Source organism: Passer montanus, unplaced genomic scaffold (genome assembly GCF_014805655.1).
Source record: "Passer montanus isolate IOZ18808 unplaced genomic scaffold, ASM1480565v1 scaffold131, whole genome shotgun sequence".
NCBI classification, from domain to species: Eukaryota; Metazoa; Chordata; class Aves; order Passeriformes; family Passeridae; genus Passer; species Passer montanus.
Window position 1 is genome coordinate 111,739 of NW_024359944.1, and position 20,861 is coordinate 132,599.

At 44.0% G+C, this 20,861-nt stretch overlaps 1 protein-coding gene across 1 annotated transcript; it reads right to left on the reverse strand.

Moving 5' to 3' along the window:
- Nucleotides 1-17,697: 17,697 nt before the first annotated feature.
- On the reverse strand, nucleotides 17,698-20,602 carry RGS2 (regulator of G protein signaling 2). The gene is made up of 5 exons (XM_039699316.1): nucleotides 20,492-20,602; nucleotides 20,230-20,331; nucleotides 20,067-20,128; nucleotides 19,052-19,218; nucleotides 17,698-18,668 (listed from the first exon to the last, which is right to left on the reverse strand). The coding sequence occupies exons 1-5, from the start codon at nucleotides 20,554-20,556 to the stop codon at nucleotides 18,474-18,476; spliced, it is 591 nt and encodes a 196-aa protein (XP_039555250.1). The 5' UTR covers nucleotides 20,557-20,602; the 3' UTR covers nucleotides 17,698-18,473.
- Nucleotides 20,603-20,861: the final 259 nt, after the last annotated feature.

Below are 20,861 nucleotides of genomic sequence, written 5' to 3' on the forward strand. Positions count from 1 at the left end.
CCCTGTGCAGATCATTCACAGGTAGGTGGCATAAAAAATCCGCATGGAACTGGTATATTTTGGTGCCCTTGTGCATTCTCTAGTTTCTGTATGGCTTTGCTGCTGCACAGAACGTCTATAAACATAACCCACAGTCACCTTTTGTACTTTTTCATTTTCTCCCCAAACAAGAATGGTCTGGTCTGGACTTTGCAGTAATCTCTGATGTACAGGCAATCTATCTCCAGTGATGCAGGAAAGGAGCAGCAGCCTCTGTCAGCGATCAAGGCTGGCTGGCAGGAGGAGGTGAAGGATCTGCCCAATATTTAAAGGCAAAAGTGCAAAACTTTGCACAGATCAAAGGGAGTCAATTATTCACTTTACTCAGGCAGAGGCCTTCTGTGGTTTCAGGACAGTGTCAGAGCTGGAGCACCCAAAACAAAACCTGCATTTCCATGAGTAGGGCATGGCTGGTGATGGAAATGTTTTTTTACCTTGCAGTGTAGTGGCTTGCAGCACTGCTGTCTGCATGTCGTGCAGGAACAAGCTCTTTCAGCTGCTATCAAGCTTTTCAGTCACTTTGAAATTCATCCATGAGCAACTCCTCCGTGAAACCCAGCAGCAAAGAGCAAATCAGCATTGGAGAACTTTCTCATAGTGCTTTGTGAAACTATCTCAGAGATTTGTATGTGACACTGGCAGTTTTTCTGAAAGAATAATCAAAACTCCTCAAAGTGTTTAAGGAAAATATGGCAAGAATTTAAGCCTTGTGTTAGAAAAGTTGTTTGTATCATTCCTCAGAGAATTTATTTATAAACAATGTTGTCGTACATTAACTTCTTGTGCACCCAGTCCTACCCAATCCTCTTTCTATCTCTTGAAATGTTTAGATAGAAAATATAAATAATCTTATAATGCTTACTTATTGTCTGCCTCTTGCATTTACAAAGATGCAATCAGGTTTAGAGTTAAACTACAGCGCTTGTTTAAAAATGTGCTGTTTCAGGGACTCTTACGTAAATTCTGCTTGGACTTTACTTTTTCTTTCTCCAAATTTTTCACTGCCCTGTCATCAACATGGAAGAATGATGTGTGATCAAAAAGAGATGTAGGCCAAACATATTTAGGTCAGTGACATCTGTGTGCTCAGATCCTATATCCACACAGATGCAAGTGTGAGGGCTGGACAATAGGAAAGAACTACTTCAGGAAAGAGCTGCGTTTATCCTGGGATTGATTCAGCATTTGTAATATCTCCCTGTCCAACTCCACGGGTAGTCTCTGGAAGCCTGAATAATGTGCTGCTAAATGTGAGTAATGCTATTTGTATCCCGCTTATGGTAACAAAAAAACCCAAACTGACACTCCAAAAACCCTGAAAACCTTCAGGCCCTAAAAACATTTAAAATTACATAAAAAAAAAATTAAAAAAAAAAAAAAAAAAAAAAACCCCAAACCAAACCCAAAAAAAAAAAAAAAAAAAAAGAAAAGAAAAAGAAAAAAGAAAGAAAAAAAACCAAACAAAACCCCAAAAAAACAAACCCACAAACAAAAACCCCCAAACCCCTCATTGTTGGGACCTTACACTGATTGTACTGGATTAAGTACAAGCTGCTGCTGCGAGGGGCGGCACAGGCCTTGCGACACTCCCTGAAGAGGGGACAAACGCGGCAACCTGTTTCGTTTCTGTGCTAATTGAGCAATCACTCCATTGCCATCATGGAGGCAATTCCCTCCTGCTCTTGCAGCAGTGTGTGCTGGTCCTCCTGCCCCTCGAGCCCCTGGGAACTGCTGTCCCAGCTGCTGGTGGCAGGGCTGGCATGTGTCTGTTTACGGTGCTCAGGGGCTTTTTCACCCCTGGTGCTCACACTCCAGTAAGTGTTGAATGAAGAATGATCCAGTGCCTATTTCTGGGTCTGTGCACAGCTCCACGCTCGTACGTCCCTCTGTTGTCTGTCCCTAGGTTTTTCCATGATGTGCCTGTATTTCGTCAGTTTCATTTGATTCTTGCAGCCTGAAACGCTAAGTTCATACATCAAAGGGGGCTCCCACCCCCGGCTGAGGGATTATGGCCATACATGGTATTTAGATTTATAAACTCGGTAAAACTGTTGCTATTTTAAGAAGATGCTGCCAGAAGTCTGGCTCTTGCCCTCTGGAACTAGGGCTAAATAATAAATTTTAAATGTTCCACTGTGGTGAATCTATCACCCTCCAACAGATTCTCTGTGCTGCAGCAACAGGGGCTCCAGACAAAGGCAATGGCGTTGCACCATTTTATTTTAGTCCTAAACACTCAGTAAGAATTAAAAAGAAAAAGCTAAGATCTCTTAAATAATAAGAAAAAGGGGATTTGGGGAGGAAAGAGGAAGTTATTAGCCTTGCAGTCTTTTATGCTTTTGGAAGTCACATTTCAGCCTTTGCTCTGCAAACCACAGATGCTATAGATATGCTTTCAAAAGAAGATTGAATTAGTTTTATTTTAAACAACTGCTCCAATAGCTTATACCTCCCATAAAGCAGAAAGGACACCAGAGAAGTTAAAAATGCTGCCCACGTGCAATGGGCTTTAGATCAAAATCTGGTTTTAAGTCTTGAACTTTCACTTTCCATTTTCCTTGCCCAAACCTTGTCAAATAATCTCTCTACAGCACGTTACTAAATAGCCAGTTAATTAGCATGTCCTGTATGTTTTCTGCCACTGCTCTGGTAACAGCAAGGAGTTATTTCCTCACTGCCCTGCTTTTACTGCTCTGCTCAGGAAGCTGTGTCATGAGGATTTGTCAGTGCCACCACACTGACACCACAGCTGTGCACGATGACATCTCCCAGTGAATCAAAAGGGAAAGGCAAGTGCCAATATGTGTATCCTGGGGTGCAGTACTGACTGATATGGAAAGTATTAAGAAGTGGCATAATGAGCAGTGTGTGTAGGAGTGCTGGGTGTAAGAAGGGCTTCAATAAAAAAAGCCTTGTGCTGTCTGACAATTGTTTGAGTAAGCCTTAAATTGACAGAGGGAGAATAAAGACTGCACCTCCACTTTTTGGGCTGGCTTTTGTGAGCAGCAAATTAAACAAGCAGGGAGCATCAGGTTTCTATTTTTAAACCAAACATTCCTTTTGGTTTTGTGCAGAATGTATGAGCAGTGAAGGGTGCACCTTTCTACAGTGTGTGATGATGGGGACTGGATGTGAGTCCCTGGTCCTGCAGGCTGGAAGCAGGACCTGTGGGAATGTGCACAGGTACCACAGTGTAAATAACCCCTTCATGCTCAGGGAATGTGCAGGTAAAGTGTAGGCGCTTGTTAACCACCCTGGTGTGCTGTCAGCACGGGAGGTTATCAGAGCCCACCCAGCGGGTCAGGCTGCAGGAGCAGTGCAAACAGCTCCTGTGGGAACGGTGCACACGGGTTAACACCATGTGCGTGCAAGTGTGTGACAGCTCTGAGTCACTCCTTAACCTTTCTTTCAACCACATAAGTAGGTGGAAGTGATGGACAGCCATCAAGCTCTGCCATGTGTTCGCACACCAACCAAACGCTGATACTTGCAACACTGCTGTGGAAGGAGATGCAAGAGCCTGCTCCCTTTCTGTGCCAGGAATGCCAGAGCTGGCATCCTGCTGGGGGTGAGGACGTGTGGGCAAAAGGGTAGCATTGCAACACCCTAAATATAGATGGGAAGTCCCCAGCTACGCCGCTGTGGGACTGCATTCCAGTCTCTGACAATAGTGCATGATTTTCAGACTGCTTTTTTGCAACATAGTGCTGGGTTTGCCACTTTGTAAAGTGACGTGTGCTGTGCTTTTCAAGCCCTGGCTGTGCAAGCAACATTGTCATGATATAGAAAAATATCCCTGACATAAAGCTGGACAAGTACTTTCATGTTAAGAGTGCATGTCTGTGATGATAAACAAGCTTGTCCTGGACTCTGCAGTGATAATTCAGAAAGAGAATTTTTAATCACATTGGCTTTCTTACCCTTTGTGGATGGCTGCATTTTTACCCCTTCCTTAGCTTGCAGAATTCAGCAAGCACCACCAGCTGTGTGTGCTTATGAGAGTGTACGGGGAGGACATATAAAATACGAAGCTCCTATGTCCTGGTTACAACCTCAGCAAAAGTCTTAAGAAGCTTTTCAACTTTGCTTTAACTTATCCCTAGATCGACATGTCAGCTGATCCCTGTAACTCTTAGGTGGGCTCTGCACAGTGGCACAGATCTCTGCTCCTTGTTTTCCTCAACATAGCTGAAAGGAGCAAAGACAAGATCATTCCTGTCTCTGCACTGTGGCAGCAAACTACTGCTTGGAGATTTGTTGCAAGCAGGCCATCAGCTCTAGTAATCACACAGCCCAGTTTTTTTTCTTGGTTTTTTTTTTTTTCCCTTTCTTTTTTTTCTTTTTTTTTTTTTTTAATCTTACCAGTCATATCTTAAAGCTGTTGATACTTTTGATCTGGATGATCCAGAGTGTAATTACAGAGTGTGCAAGGATGTGTTCCCTCTTGTTTGTTTTAGATCTGCCTCCCGGCAGATGCAGTTGGGTGCCAGACGCTTCCCACATTGTGTGAAGCAGGGAGGGTTTGTTTTGTTGATTTTTTTAAACTCCTCTGCACTATTTGCAAAATTATAAAGAGGCCCCTCTGCCACTTTTTTTTCTTGGCTTAAAATATTAAACCCTGTCAAAACTGGCTGTTGGGGTACAAGGTGTGAAATCCCTCTTGAGGACAGACCCTCTGCCAGTTCCCAGAGCAGCGTGGAGATGAACATCGGTCTGATTTCACAATCTGGGGCTTTCTGCTTTTCATCCTGTTTCCATGGGCTTTTCTGTGGGAAACAAATCTCTGAAAAGGAAAGTTGTCCACTGTGGTAATGGGATTTCTCTTAAGTGCTGCCTGCTGAAGGCAGCGAGAGCACAGGCAAGCTAAAATTGCTTTTGAAAGCTGTTCTAATGTCTCCTGGGCATTTCATACGTCTCTCTATTTTCCACCTCCTCCCAGTAATGTATGACAATAAAATCAGATCTAGTGTTAGGAAATTGCTTTAGAGTTAGCTCGGGTTTGTCCAAGCTTTAAAGTGATTCCTGAATGTTTGTGTTCCTGGAACTTTACTCCATATGAAAGTCCATTTTAGATTAATGTATTTCCCTGAATAGGCTAAACTAAGTAAGGAAATGACAGCTGGATACCAGCACCTGAATAGTTCTATCCTGGGCTGAATACTCTGATTTATTTTATTTCACATTAAATATTCCAGCAAAATCTCTGATGAAAAAAAAAGTCTAGTGGAACTGTAGAAAGAATTAAACCTTCTTTTTTCCAGTAAATCAAGTCATCACTGTAACCTCACTGAATTGCTTCATATTTTCCAAGACTAAGGGACTGAGAGGACATTTTGGATAGAAAATTCTGTTATGCTGATGTTTATAAATGCCAGTCTTTATACCAACCACCTCTTTTTAGCAAAATCATGTACTCTTTTTAAAAGGCCTCATTTTAGTTTGAGAAGCAGGAAAGATACAGCAATAACTTCTCTTTTTGTAACAAAAATGTGCCAGCCTTGTTGTAGGGCACAGTCAAGTCAAAGCCAGGGTGTATTTTCTTATTTCTTTGTATTTGCCCCCAAAATTAGGTTTCTCATCTCCATTTCTCACATGCCCATGCAGGTGACTGGGCACGCAGGAAGCTGAAAGATCTATGTGTCACTCACATTTTCCCCAGACTTTAATTATTAAACACAGTCACCGTTTTTCAGGCACAACTTCTCAGCAAATACCTTTCTGGAGGAAAACCCACCAGTCTGCAGAGCTGGAAATCTGATGTTGGCTGGTACAGCAGGTGGAGTAGAGAGGAAAGCTTTTTGATAACCTGGGGCTGCTCCAGGACAGGAGGAAAGGTGCCTCTTCTGCCAAGGCTGTCCATCATTGTACCACTCTGGCTGTGAAAACATGCCAAGCTTTTCTCCAAGAGGCGAAGTTTTAAGTGACAACTTTGAGTTTGCACATATGCCCAATTAACTCAAAATTAATGGCCCAGAACATGGTACAACAGTTGTGCTTAATGTTGCAGAACAAAACTTTCCCTTTTATGTCCAGGGTAATACTTTTTTCCCTAAAACAGTGTTGGTTAGTCTTGAATACCAAAGGATTGTAAGCATAAGTATAATGTATGCATTTAAATTGACTGTTTCTTGTGCCCTTTGTTGAGCCTTTCCTAACACCCAGTATTGTATTGCTTCAAATTTTTTTGTCTTTACAGTTGTAATTTTAAAAATAAATAAATAAATAACTCCCTCTTCAATGTGTTTAGCTGCATGCTTATGAAGTCCCCGTACACATGCTCAGATGGAGCAATGAGAAAAGATGGAGTTAATGCTTCTGTGGCTGATTGCTTGATTTGCATTTCAGGCTTTTCTGAAAGGCTAAACTTGAGGGGAATAGCTATTTATTCAAAAGAGTTGCTATCTCATATACGGTTTATTTTAATATTAATGAACACTTGTATTTTAAACACAGACTTTACAGATTGTAACTCCTCTCCAAGCACTAGATGATAGGTAGATGTATATGGTCAGTCATTAAAATGAGTGTAATGATTTCCATTGGCACCAGACCTAGTTATATATTAATAACTTGGATTTATTACATAATACCAGCTGGAAAGGAAAATGCTTTAAACCACCTCAAGAGTGCTCTGGTATCTTGTAATGTAACTTGCTGTGCTTTATTTTGGGTCTAAATCAAGAGCTGCACCTGTTAGCCTTTTGTGCAGAGACTTTTTATTAGGGCATGTCGTGACAAGGGAAAATGGCTTTGAACTGCAAGAGAATAGGTTTAGATTAGATATTAATGTGAGGGAGGGCAGATCCTGGCACAAGGTGCCCACAGCAGCTGTAGCTGCCCCTGAATCCCCAGAAGTGTTCAACGCCAGGTTGGACTGGGCTTGGAGCAGCCTGGGATAGTGGAAGGTGTACCTGCCCATGGAAGGGGGTGGGAATGAGGTGATCTTTAAGGTCCCAGACCAAACCACTCTATGGTTTTATGACAAATGGAGGAAAGTTTTGAAACTGAGACTTCCCAGCAGAGCTGTAGGTCTTGGAGCACTTGATCCTCACCCTGGAAGAAAGCAAGAGGTCATTACTGCAGGTGTGATGTGACTGAAGTGATGTTAGCTGAGCTTCCAAAACCAGTTTTAGACAAAACCTGACTTGTTGTCAAAGGTTAATTGGGAAATATAAATGCTGCTTGCTTGAAGAATCTATTTTGGAAAACACCAGATGCTCTCCCTGGGAGGAAGGTGGTGGCTGCTGAGGCTAATGGAAAAAAAGCTGTGCTGCAGCTCAAGATGTGCCCGTTAGCAACTGCCATCATTTGGTGATACAGAAAAGTTACATTTCAAAGCATTTCAAACCAGAAACCTGGCTCAAGGTCTCACTGTTATTTTCTGTACATCAGATCGAGGTCTTAGTGACCAAGGACAGAATAGGTTCTTTCTTCATAAAAGGATGATGGAGGGAAAAAGATATCTGGTATTGCTGACTTCATTTACTTCTGCCAAGGGGAAAGTGTGGGTGAAAAGGATTCCCTGAGTTTTTTAATACTGCAGTTTTGGCAGTAAATAGAAACGGTAGCTAGGGAAGACTGCAAGAGTAGAAATCATTATCATCAGTCTTCAGGCTTTGGGAAAGGGAAATAATCTGCTATGTCAGCTTATCCAAGTCTTTTGGCATTCCTGAAACTGCATCAGGGATCAATCACAGCACTGCCTTGCTTTATCCCCATTCTTAAGTAATGCATCTCTGCCTCTTTGGGAGAGACTGAAGTAGGAAATACTGGTTGGTTAGGAACACACATATGCTGTAAATAAAATTTCCTTGAAACTTGAGCAAATTTAGGTGCAAGTTGAAGCTGTTCAAGCAAGAGCAGTTGAAGTCCTTGCTTCAATTAGAACTGTTTGGCCCCAGTCAAAATGTAACTAGTAACTATAGTCAATAATAACATCAGCTTCAGCTGCTGCTGCTGAGCTGTGCCTGCTGCCAGTAAACCACTTTCTGTGTTATGAGTAGTGCCTGAGAGGGGCAGAATAGTTATAAACTCTGCAGGAAGAAAGATGCAGCAACACAGTAAGTTAGAACTAACCCTCATCTCAAATATACTGGACCCTTGAGTAAATCAGTATGATCCTAACTAGTTTAGGAAGGTATCACTGCTTGGTGAAAGCAGGAAAAAGTAGCAGAAAAAGGCTACTTTAATAACTTTAAAAAGTCTCCTGGCAGCAGATTTGTAGTCTGATATTTTCCTTACAAAAATCAATACACTGTATGCAGTGTATCCTATTCCATAACAGCATGAGTTTTACTTGTTCTGGAAACTGCTCGTCATCAGAAAGCCACTAAATAAATGAAAATGTACTGCTGGAAGATATGAATTTCCATCAGAGCTTTTCCAGCTCTGTTTGGAAGCCAGGTAGGCTGCTTTTGGAAAAGGATGTTGATGTTCTGAGTAGCTTTGTCCATTGACACTTTTGCCCATTTGAATTACACGAGTGACTCAGATCAGGTCATGTTACAAATGTACTAAAATTATTTCCAGGCCATAATTGAACCTTGTACCTCCTGAGCAGGCTTTTAAGCATCAGTAGTTGCTCAGGTGATCTGTAACATGAAATTATTTATTGGATGTTAAACCAGCCAACCAGCTCTTCTCTTTCTTAGTGAATGACCCGAGCTGTCCCTTCTCTGTTTGGACATCACCACATTCACAGTTTTGCTGGTGATATCATCCATTTCATCTGCTCTCACGGTCTGTAAATATCTCCTAGAGGTGCTGCCCTGTGACCAGTCTCATTGGGTTATCAAGGAAGGAGGGGCAGAAAATCAAGAATGCCATTTCCAGATGAATGGCATTCCTTGTGAAAATGCACCAAAGCAAGGTGGAGGTGGAGTCTAAAGGGAAAAGTATGACAAAGCAGTGACAAGGGACTTGAACCTCAACGTCAGTCAGCCACACCTTCCGGTGTCTCAGGCTGTGTCTCACCAGTATGTCCCTCTCTTCCTTGTCACCCTTATTTAGCATCTGGATGGCTGCAGACTAAGTCGGATTAGTGATCTGATTCTGTGGAAAACAAATCCACCAAAAAAAGAACAGTTTCCTGCCTGACCAGCTTGTTCGTCTAGCTCCACAGCAGCTGCACAGCTGCTAAATCAGATGCAAGGGCAGTGAGGGACAGGCAGGGAGCGGGGGAGTGTGACAGTGTGACCATCCCGCTTCTCGGGAAAGCAGCTGTTCTGGGTGCGTCAGACCACAGCATAACAAGAGACACATCCTTCATTTGTCTGAGCAGAATTCCCTGAATCCATGCAGCTAGCAACACCCAGCGGAAAGCCCAGTGAAGAATGCTGATGCTGTCCCAGCACAGGCATATCCTGTGCCCTGTCAGTCCCCTGCTGTGGTGGGACTGCGGAGGATGTGACCAAAGCAGCTGTCACCCAGCCGGTGATGTCACTTCAGGTCCTTTGATACACATGTTAACAGCATGTTGAGATTTTCAAAAGCTGCCCCAATGTGGCTGGGGTAAACTGCTATTAAAGTAACCCTGTGTGTTCATTTGTGGTTATGTCAGTTCTGCACGTGACTTGTCCCCGGAAAAAGTAATTTAGGCTGTACTAAGTCCCACAGGTACAAGCTATGCTTTGTTGTCAGCAAAGCAGCAAAGCAGCTGCATTATTTCTACCCTTGGGGAGTGCAAGCTCCCCTTGATCTGAAGGGGGGAATATTTCATATCTGCTGGCAGTCTGCTGTCAGCTACACCCACACTTCCTGAGTGACAGTTCTTCCACTCTCTTCTATTGTCCGTGGCACTGAGACCCCATGCAAAACCTGCAGCTGATATGTTCTTTGCTTGTAAATAGTACTTTGTTCCCCTCATGTTTGTTTGTTTCTGGTAGCATTGATTCCTGGCCCTCCAGTTGTCACAAGCAGCATCTGCCTGAGCCCAACCCTCCCCCCTGGGCAGCTGCAGGGCAATACTCCACCATCCTCTGCTTATTCAGAGGAGCTGCTGCTGTCTTTGGTTATTATTTCCTAACTTGTTGACTGCCATCATCATTAGTCACTTACTATTTCCTAGTGGAAAACATGTTCCACAGGGACTCCTCTCCAAGTCCGTGCTAATTCTACCTGATCATGTGGAAACAGGGGATGACTCCCATCCTCAGCCTGACCTTGAAACCTTCACTCAGTGGTGATTCACGGGGCTGAAGCAAATGCTTGGCAGGTTGATCCCCTCACTAGTGGCCAGCTGTCCTCTGCAATGTCCTGTTTTGACCATGCTGCCAGCCATGTGGCTGGCTTGGCGGGAATACTCTGTCTTCCCTAGGGAATCCACTTCCCATGCCAGGGGTGCTTCTCTTCAATCCCAGTACTCCTGTAATTAGGCCAGGCTGCTGGGCTAGAGTCATACTCCTGTTCTAAAAAGCGTACCAGTGACTGCTGCAGGGTTGTTTCAAAGAGACTCACCATCCTCTGGGGTTTCTAGGTGCTATCTTTAGGAACTGGCTATTATAACCTGATTATGGGTATAATTCCTGCTTTGCTGTTTCAGTTATATTGCATTAACTGAGATTTTCTGGATGCTCTAGATTGGTATAATTGCCCCACACAAAGCTGAGGATCTGTATTTAATATTTTCTAATATGTGATTCGAGGTCTTGCGTACATCCCTTAACTAACAATCAATGATTTGGTTTGCCTATCTCTATCACAGAGTGAGGCTATGGGAATGAACCAGGGGTGTCCAGGCCCTTGTTCAAAAGAGGCTGGAGAAGGGCTCTGATTATCCCTGGATGCAGGGATATCCCACTGGTGGTCAGCTGGGCAATGCTGAGCTGGTTTTCCCTCTGCAGACTCTTAACTCTGCACAGGGCAGGAATTCCGCGCTGCTCTGGGGTAATTTGGCACCAGATCCAACACTGTGCTCAAACCCTTGATGAACACATAAAAACCAGACTTTGCTCAAGTAGGGTTTATGTAATAATTAGTCTTGGTTAAATGCAGCAGGCATGTCGTAGGACAGGGGCATTAGCCAGGATGTGGGCTGCAGATCATGTAGCTGTTTCTTGCTGCTCCTTTTGATACTGGGCATTGTGATTAGTTTGTTGCCCTAAAAAATGTTTGGTTTTCTCACAGGAATGAAATTACTGAATGAGATTAACTGTGGTGTCCAAGAGAGCTGATAAAGAAACATATTTCTTCCTATTTCAGCCATGAAAAGGGAAGGCAGGTAAAAGCCCCTTTCAGGAGGTTCTGCCAAAATTAGCAACCTTGACAAAAAAAATACAAAGAGATTTGCTAAAGTTCTTGCATGTGAGGTGTAGGTACCTTCTCCAAAAGTTACAGGGCAGAAGACCAAGAGACCTTGCTTGTTCCAGAGCACAGTGGGGTTTATACCACTGTGACTTTTTTGTTGTTGTTTTTATAAGGAAACATGCAAAAGGAGAAATTGTTTACAAGTGTGTTTGTGTTTCAGAACACTGCACTTAGGAAAATTGTGGGGTCTTGTATTTCCTCAAACAGCTACAAGAGAGCCCCTTCTTACAGCCAGCTCTGTGCAGCACTTTGTGTTTCCCTCTAAAAAAAGTGAAGCCAGGAGCCTTTATTGGGAATATTCTGTGTATTTGCAGTAGTGACTTATGCATTCACACAGACATTAGTCTGTTGGAACATGCGTAATCTCCACAGCATCACAGAGCCGCAGCCAGTGGGACTGTGTAACTGTGTCACTCCACCCTGACCTCCACAGAGCTCTGTGACTCTGTGCTCCTGAAGTCACGGCTGATCTCTCCCTCAGCTCTCAACTGTGACCCATTTACGCTGCACATTTATCTGGCATTTTCATCTTGAAGGGCTGCTGGCTGCCGAGCAAGCCGATCTCTCCTTTTGAAAACAGCAGGACCCGGCTCAGAAAGCTATCAGCCTGCAGGGGGGACAAGGGACAAAAATGACATCTCGGTGTGCCGATGGCACCGAAGGCAGCCGAAGAGTGCTGTCCTGCCTGGCAGGCATTCCTCCGTGTGTGCCGACGGCTGGACCCAGCCCACAGCAGGTATCAGGGACAGCAAACAGCAGGAACCAAGCACAGAAGACAGCTCAGCTCTGCCAACAGCCGTGCTCGGGCTGGGCAGGTGCCAGGCCGGGCAGCCACACCCGGCACACAATCCCTGACACAGTACAGAGCCTGCTGAGAGCGGGGAGCACTGCAAGGTCTGCGCATCCACAGCTGTGATGGCCCCAGGACGCTGGGGACGGCTCTCCCCCAGCACCCCTTCGCCTCCCAGGCTCAGCCCCACCAGCTCCGGCTGGTCCCAGCGACCCTGGTAATCCCAAGGGCCTTCAAAAGCAACAGTCAAATGAAGAGGGTGCCAGCACAGCCCCTCTGCTGCGCTCCTGGTATTTCCATTTCCCTTGGACACCCACAAAGACAAAGGGTGTCCAGCTCATTAAACTGCCCACTCTGCTCCCAAATGTCTTTTCCATATTGGAGTTTCCGAGCCCTGTAAAAATCATAATCATACCATGTCCCCTTGAAGCCCAAAGGCAGGCTCCCATCCAAAAAGCCAGTAAGTTGCTTTCTAGTCTAAATCTGTAACACAGAAACTCAACTTCACGCAATCCCAAGTGGGAAAACTGGCTGGGAAACATTAGTACTAATTTATGTCAATTAGATTATCTTGAATGGAATATTTAATATTTTTAATGGAACATGTTTTAATTTATGCTCATGGACACTTTATATCTGTTGGAAACTCTGATCTAAATGATTATTTTAATGAACGATTGCCAAAGGACTCACATTTGAAACTCCTACATAGTCTAACAGTGGGACTGTTTTCCCTGGGCTGGCCAGCTCTCATTTCCCAGTCAGGGCACTCAGGGTAATGCCAATTAGCACAGCCACAGAACTCAATGAGGCAAATTGCTGAGGGTGTTCACCACAAATCTGACTGTGGAGCCCCCTCAGAAACAGTCTGAACTGATGGGCTCATATGGATGGAACAGGAACTTTCAGAAAAGGATAGCTGCATATTTGTGTCAGGACCTGAGGGCACTGATGGTTTAACTGCCCTGACCAGTCCCTCCTGTACTTCCCACCTGCTGCCCATTGGAGGGGTCTCCATTTAAGTTCAGCCTTGAGATGCCTCTGTTACCCCCTGAATGTTGCTGTAGGTGCAGCCTCCCATACAGCTCTTGCTCCCAGATGGATCAACACCCTAAGCTGCAGATAGGCAGATAGGTCTGTCACCAGCCCTCTTTCTGGACTGTCTCTGCAGTGCACCTTGCATTGATGTAGAAGCCTTGTGGCTCCCTGGCACATGTTAGCTGTGCCACCTGAAGGAAGTTGAATTTGGAATGCTGTCCCACCTTCTGACCAGTTCTTCCATCTTGAATCACAGTAAGTTAAATCTGGACCAAAAAACCCCAAACACATGAAAGCCCTAAAACTATTTCTAAATGTCATGTTTCTTCTCTGTTCAAGTTGCCACATCAGAAAGTTTCATCCCAGAAACCCTTCCACACACATACATGCGTGCCTATACAGCCCTGTAAACCATCATTAGTGTCCCCTTTCCCAAAGGGAGAGATTCAATTTCAAGTGGAGAAGCAGATTGATTGTATTTATAGTCTGGTTTTATTTTTCAGCCACAATACACAAATCCATGGAGCAAGAACCCTGCACTATCATTTGTTTACTGCATGGCTTTGCTTTCCCATTCTCCTGGAGTGGTGAATCATCCTTGCTGCTGAGCTCGCCCTGCTCTCAGAGGCCCTCTCCAGTCTTTGCGCCACAGAGCACTTGATGAGGGTCAGCAGCCTTGGTGTTGTTCTTTAGAAGGTTAATTTACACATTACCTCTTGGCAGCACAGAGGACTCTCCTTCAACTTGCCTTGTGCTGTAGTGTCTAGGCAAGCCCTTCAAAATCCAAATTGTTGCTGGATGCAGTCAGTTGAAACTCCTGACCTAGTTTCTCAAAATGATGTGGTTGGCTTAAAAAATTAGATTTACTGCTTTTTAAATGATTGTGTAGTCTTTGCTTCAAGTTATTGTTTGAGGAATTGCTAGAGATACTCCAGTTGTAATTTTGAATTTCTCTTCGTTGTCATAAAGGTAAGAGGTGTATTTTTATGTGATATGCAAGAGGGAAACCGCTTGCCTCTAGCAGCTAGGAAAAACACCAGCTATTTTGACATTGTGATTTAAAAACAGCAATATGTGGATAATTAGAAGTTGCCATTATTCCAGATTTGCTGGGTCGCGAAGGCAAAGAGTTCAAGGTACTAAAGTCTGTGCTAAAATCTTTCTAGCATAAAGTCCTGAGCAAAACCTGCAGCAGCAGCAGTAGCTGCTACCTGGCATAGAGTCCAAAGTTCTGAGAAGGAGCAGCAGCAGCAGGCTTCTTTCTTCTTGATGATGATGATGGTGGTGGAGGAGAAGAAGAAGAAGCAGCAGGAATAACAGCCATTATTCTTGTTTCTTCTTCTTGTTCTTCATTCTCCTTGCCCCATTACAGGGGCATTTTATTAATAAAATATCAAATCAGCTAAAAACACAATTCTCAAACATTCTTCCTAAACCAATCTAAGCATAATTTTAATGTACAAAAGTAGTATGAAAGTAATACGAAAGTAGTCAGTTATTACCTAAATTTTTACGCATATAATTTTATCTATTTACACATATAGCTTTATCTGTTTATGTGAATAATTCTATCTATTTTATCTAGAAATGCAAGCAATGTTCTGCTATGTTTTCATTATGTCTGGAGTTAAGTTACTGAACTTTAAACTAGGTTTTAGAGCCTTACTAGCTAACACAGTCTCTCTTTACTTACTTAAAACTATAACTTACACTTCCACTTACTTAAAACTTAAACTTACACTTCTACTTCATATCTAGGTGGCTTAATATATTTCAGCTTCTCTAAAGGGTCTAATTCAAACCCTGCATTTCGTTCTCTCTCTGAAGGACTCTGAGAGATTTCTGTCTCATGCACTCCAACAGCAGGGGTGCTTCAACAATTCCAGATCCTCAGACCTGTGTGCAGTTATCAGGTATGTTAGGACAGCATGGGCTGGCAGTCACTTGGGATAAGTCTGGGCTCGCTGTGTGGCTGGAGGCAGCACCCAGGTGCTGGGGTGTCCTCCTGCAGATGCCCACTTCTCACTCCTCATTTTGCAGAATGTGTGTTCCCTATCAATGCTAGGCTTGTTTACACATTTGTCCAGGTTCTGTGCTCCTTTGCAGCTATTCACTGAGATCCTTTTTATTTTTCTACCTGGGCAGCTCCAGCCCATATCCCAGATAGTGAATGTTGGCAGGAGCATTTTTATAACCTGATGGAAGCTAAAAAATGGACAGTGCTCTGGATAGCTGCTGAGCAGTGCCCAGACCTTGGCCTAGAGAACTCCAGTTCTGTCACTCTCCCCTTGCCATTCCCATGCCAGTCCTGTCCCCATGCCAGTCCTATCCCTGGCATCACAGTGTGTTTGGTTGTGTTGTGGGCAGCCTGGTGGAACTGGGTGTGTGTGAATGTGGACAGGCTGTGGGAAAAGGAGCGGTTTATCATTTTTTGCCATTGGATACTGACACCAGAGTACCAATTTTAACTACAGCTGCAAGGCTGCCAGGAGTACAGAACCAGCATCTCTTAAAGCAATCGTTGGGGTTTTATTTCTATAGGAAATGTTCATAGCAGTATCTCGGGTTGCAGCACTCCCAATATGCTGGTTTTCTAGTGAATCTTCCTCCTAGAAGTTGAGAAAACAGATTAAAAATGGAAAAGCAGCAATTGGAGGGAACATTGTGTGTTGGATTTTACAAACAAGATGTTTTTAATTTTTTTTTTTTTCTGTTGATACCGGGTTGTTTTGCTACACAGCTTGGCTGTGGAGCCAGGCCTCTCTGTGCTGCAGACAGACTGTGCCAGGGACTCCGCATGGCTTGGTTGCTTTGTGAGTCCAGTGGCTTGCTCTGTGGCAGCTGCAGAGCTGCCTGCATGGCCTTCCTAATGCTCAATACTCATAAGTCAGATTTTTAAAAATACCCCAGGGCAGCCTCAGGCAGGGATGCCAGGACTAACAGCCCCACTTAATTTCCCCTACATAACTGTGCATAAGTTGTTCAGGCACCTGCTGAAACTAGAAATGTTTATTTCCTTAAAACAAAACACCAGCAAATGTGGTTAATTACCACATCCCAAATTGGCACGGTTGAATCTTCATGGAATTATTCCTGCCCCAGGTCTGAGTCTTTAATAGGTATACCTCTGGCTATTTATATTGTTTTGTTATATTACAAAAGCAGTTATTAGCCCAAATCTGTTTTCCCTTGTTAGCAAAAAACCACTGTTGTAGGAAATTACTGGGATGAGGGTTTTTTGTGTTTTCTTTATCTGGACTTAACTGATCAGCAAATGTAGCTGCATGAGAGCTGGCTCTCACAGCTCCAGCCACCTATGGCAAGGTGGGGGCTGTACCAAATAAATTTCTGTGCACAGAGTCAGTATAATAGACATGTATATCTGTGGATATGAATGTATTCACTGTACATAGAAACCTCATGTAATCATAGACTGGTTGGGGTTGGAAGAAGCCCTAAATGTGAACTAGTTCCAGCCCACCTGCCATTGGCAGGAAACCTCCCACCAGACCAGGCTGCTCAAAGCCCTGTCCAACCTGGCCTTGAACACTTCTAGGGATAGGGCAGCCACAGCTTCTCTGGGCTACCTGGTCCAATGCCTCTCCACCCTCACAGCAAAGCACTTCCTCCTAATATCTAATCTGACCTACTCTGTTGGAATCCATTCCCCTTTTCTCCTCACTCCATTCTCTTGTGAAAAAGTCCCTCTCCATCTTTCTTGTAGGCTCCTCTCCTGCAATGCATATATACTGACCTGAAGGAATTGCTTTTGAACATCTTTTTGGATGTGTAATTGGGAGTAGAAAAAGCCATAGTTAGAATTTTTTTGATGCTTAGAAAAGTATAGTGTTATAGAAGCAACTGCTGTGGATATATATGAAATACAAAAACAATTAAAGCTGAGAAACTGAGCATTGGAATAAAAATAGCTGGAGCCAGGACCTAAACAAACCTGAAATGCAGATGCCATAAAGCCAACTAGAGACTGGTTTTGGGAAAAATAATACATGGAATAACTACAACCAGTAGCTTTCCCCTAGGGAACTGTCACCAAGCTGGGAGTCAAATACCTTTATTGTACTATTGCCTCTCCTGACTTTGCACAGGTTTTATGCTAAAGTCCTCCTAAACCCCTTCTGACTCAGAGGTCTTGGGAGGGTGCAGTACTATGGGTGCCTATGTTCCCAATGGCATCCTGTGAGCTACAGCAGCATTGCTGCTCTCTTTTTTTCTGGCATCATGGGCAGCCGAATGTGTGCCTTGCGTGTCTTAAGAGATTGGCTTCACAAACATGTTGGGACAGAGGATGTGGCTGAACATGTCTCTCTGTTAAGCTTTCAAGTTCTGAAGGTTTGTATTCTGTTGATAAAACCCAAACAGAAAACTCAATTCATAGATTAGGAACTAACTGCTTTAAAATTAGCCCTATTAAGATCTCACCCAGGACCCACAGTCCCCACACTCTGGAGCCCAGTACCAGACAGTGTTTATCTGTGTGTGCAACACACACTGGGCAACAAAACAAGCTTTGTAACAAAATAGTTTATTAAAAACAATAAAACTTCACTGAACCTTGCTGTCTTCAAGACAGAATTATGACATTGCAGCATTCAACATGATCATAATCCACATATAAATATAGTACTGCACAGCTCCTGTTCGCCTTGGCCAAGTTCTGCCCTCAGTCTGGCCCCAGCAGCCCTGCTAACACAACCCAGCCCTGCATACTTTAGCTGCAGAACCTGTTCCTCTGGGAACAGAGTTATTCTGTCCTTTCCTCCCCTCACAGTGCTGTTACTGTGAAGAGGTTGCACAGAAACCCAGCACAGCTCTTGGCAGCTCAAGGCAGTAACAGAACGGGTGTGAGCACACTGAGCCACCGACAACAGCAACGCCCGGGGATGTTTAGGAAAAATAAATAGGCAACCAATTACTCAAGTTCCCAGCAGTGCCCAAGTGCAGAGAGCAGCTTCTGTTCACAAGAAGGAAGCTCTGTCCGGACCTGCCACATCGCTCCTTGGCCGTGACAGAAGGGCTTCTGCACAGCCACCTCTCGCTGCAGCACTGGCAGAGAAGGGCAGTGCCGGCAGCTGGCTGGCACGCTTCTGCCATCTCCCCTGAACACCCTCCAACAGCGTCACTCTGGGCCATCAGCTCTGCACCGAAGTCAGTATTTGTCCTTGCACTGTGACATACAGACTGAGTGCTCAGTGCCCCAGCCTTTTGGGTCAGGATGCAGCTCATGAGCTATGGCCTGGCTTCCTCGCCAGCCCAGAGGTTGCTTCTCTCTCCTCTCCATCGCTCATGTGCCCTGGGCTGCTCTGCTGATAGGTGTCTTCTTGCACAGTTCCTGGTAGAATTCAGATTCCAAAAACCGCGGGTAGGAGTTATTCTCCATTAAGCTGTAAACTCTCTTCTGTGCCACACTGAAGCAGGTATGGGTGGCTTCCTGGATGCTCTGTGCAATCATGTTCTTGGTCTGGAAGTCTATGTTTATCTGAAATACAGAAAGAGGGACATTACTCCTTAGAGCAGAATTCAAGTAGGTGTTAATACACAGTACGACTTCTGAAGAGGTGAAAAAGGCAAGACCCCATTACTGCAGGGTCAAATTACTGGAGAATTTTCTTTAAGAAAATTCTTCCTTTGCACAAAACCAAAACTAATTCAGATACGGCTTTTCTCAGTTAAAATGGAAATTCTTTGCAACACTGCTTGTGCCATTTTCCAGCTTGGTGAAAAGGCACTTGTATCCAGACCCAGATATTAACAATGAGGTTATGTACAATGCAGTTTGACATCTGTATCTTGAGTTCAAAGAAATAACGGCTGTGAGAACTCATAGAGCAGAGCATTTATATATACGCAACTTTTCTTTACCTCTTTGGGAGCCTCCTTTTCAATGAAGTCATTGTAGATTTTCTTTGCTTTCAATGTCAGCTTTTGGGGTGATTTTGTTTTCTTGAAGTCCTCACAGGCCAACCAGAACTCAATGTTCTCTTCACAAAACTCAGACTTTAAAAAAGCTCGGAAAGCAGCAAGACCATCTAAGGAAAGAAAAAAATACCATCAATTAACTATTTCAGGAACCTTGATTTTACCTATTGGTCATATGAGCTTCTACCAGAATGTTTCATTGTAGGTCTATTTTTTTCAGTAATATAATGGCAATAAAAAAATTCCAGAATTTATGTTTGCAAGCAAGTTAATGCTTTAGCAGCTTGGGAGATTTCCCTTTGATTTTGCCATTTCTTAGGCAAACACAAAAACTAAAACCATATCTATGGTTATGTTTCTTTCTGTAATGCCTGAGAATGCATTAAAAAAACCACTTTTCTCTAGATAAGCTCTCCTCTGTTAACCTTTACACTGCAGTAAATGACTGCTACAATACTCTGGAATATTCTTTCAATGGAAAGGATGACTCAAGCTCAAAGAGCAAACAGTAATATTATTTCTCAGTCTTTTTGTTTTGCTAGTGAATGCTGTTTCTTGCAGAGCTACAGTAAAACCCCAAGATCACTGAACCTGCATTGCAGGATCCTTCCCACATTACTGGAAGGCATTTGCTTTGCTTATGCAATGAGCTCAGGGAATAAATGCCCTTCTCCCATTTGGTAAAGTCAAGCTAACAGGTATGATTTTAGCTACGGGGATTTCGAGAAAGAAACACAATTTACTGAGGTATTCTTTGTTTTATTATTAGTTTACTTGTTTTAAAAAAAAAGTTTCTATGTATTTTGGCTTTAAACTGTCAAAAGCATTGAACTTTCAAGACCAGAATCAAAGCTCTTTACATGAGAGGTACAATACTGACATGGAAGAAAGCAAACTCTTACAGACAAACTTCTCCTTCCCTTTGCTCCCAAATGTTACTTTTTCAAGAGAAACTTACATTTGCTAGCAAGCAGTTCATCAAAGGCTTCTGACCACAGCTGGGCTTCTTCAGGTGAAGGTCTGCAGAAAGAGAGTGAGAACATTAGATTACACTGCTCAAGGTTTACTGCTTTTGAAGAACACTCAAGTTATTTAAACAGAGTCTCTTTCTCATAACTTACCTGAAGTAGTTGCGGTGTTTCCCTGCCTTCTTAGATTTCCTTTTGTTAGAATTGGAAGAGTTCTGCAGGAAGTAGCTCAGTCTTGTTTTCCAATCTTTAATGCTGGAAAAAAAAAAAGAAGAGGGAGATGCTCATTAAAAATGACAGCTCGCAGAGCTTTAGACAGCAGCGCTTTCCCTGAGGAGGCTCCTGCAGCGGCAGTCACCCACAGCCGCAGAAGGCAAGGAAAATGCTTCCCGTCCCTGCGGGCGGGGGGACTCACATGGTTCTCTTCATCCTGCCCTTGTCGGCCTCCTCCGGCTCGCTGCGGCGGCGGCCCCGCTCCATGCGCCCGCCGCGCCGTGCCGTGCCGCGCCGCGCCGTCCCGCGGGCGGGGCCGGGCTGCGCCGGGGGCGGCGCCGAGCCAGCCACGGCTGCCTGTCTTTCCCAGCACGGCGGACTTGGCGCTCCGCCGCGTCACGTCTGCTTTTTCCCCTTTATTTTGTTTTTCCTTACTCCCCCTCTTCTTGGAAATCTTTCGGCGTGTCACACCGCCAAAGGGCGGGCTGTCCTTTCCGTCAGTCAAAAACATACCCTGATCTTCTGGTGGTGCTTCTTTTAAGGTTATTTTTGAGTGTGGCTAGTACGTGAAA

Bases quoted from the DNA above. Each gene is read 5' to 3' on its own strand.
- RGS2 (XM_039699316.1), bottom strand. From the start codon at position 20,556: ATGGAGCGGGGCCGCCGCCGCAGCGAGCCGGAGGAGGCCGACAAGGGC. The intron at 20,332-20,491 runs GTGAGTCCCCCC...TTTTTTTTCCAG, and splicing joins GGCAGGATGAAGAGAACCAT to CATTAAAGATTGGAAAACAA. The intron at 20,129-20,229 runs GTAAGTTATGAG...CTCTTTCTGCAG, and splicing joins AAACACCGCAACTACTTCAG to ACCTTCACCTGAAGAAGCCC.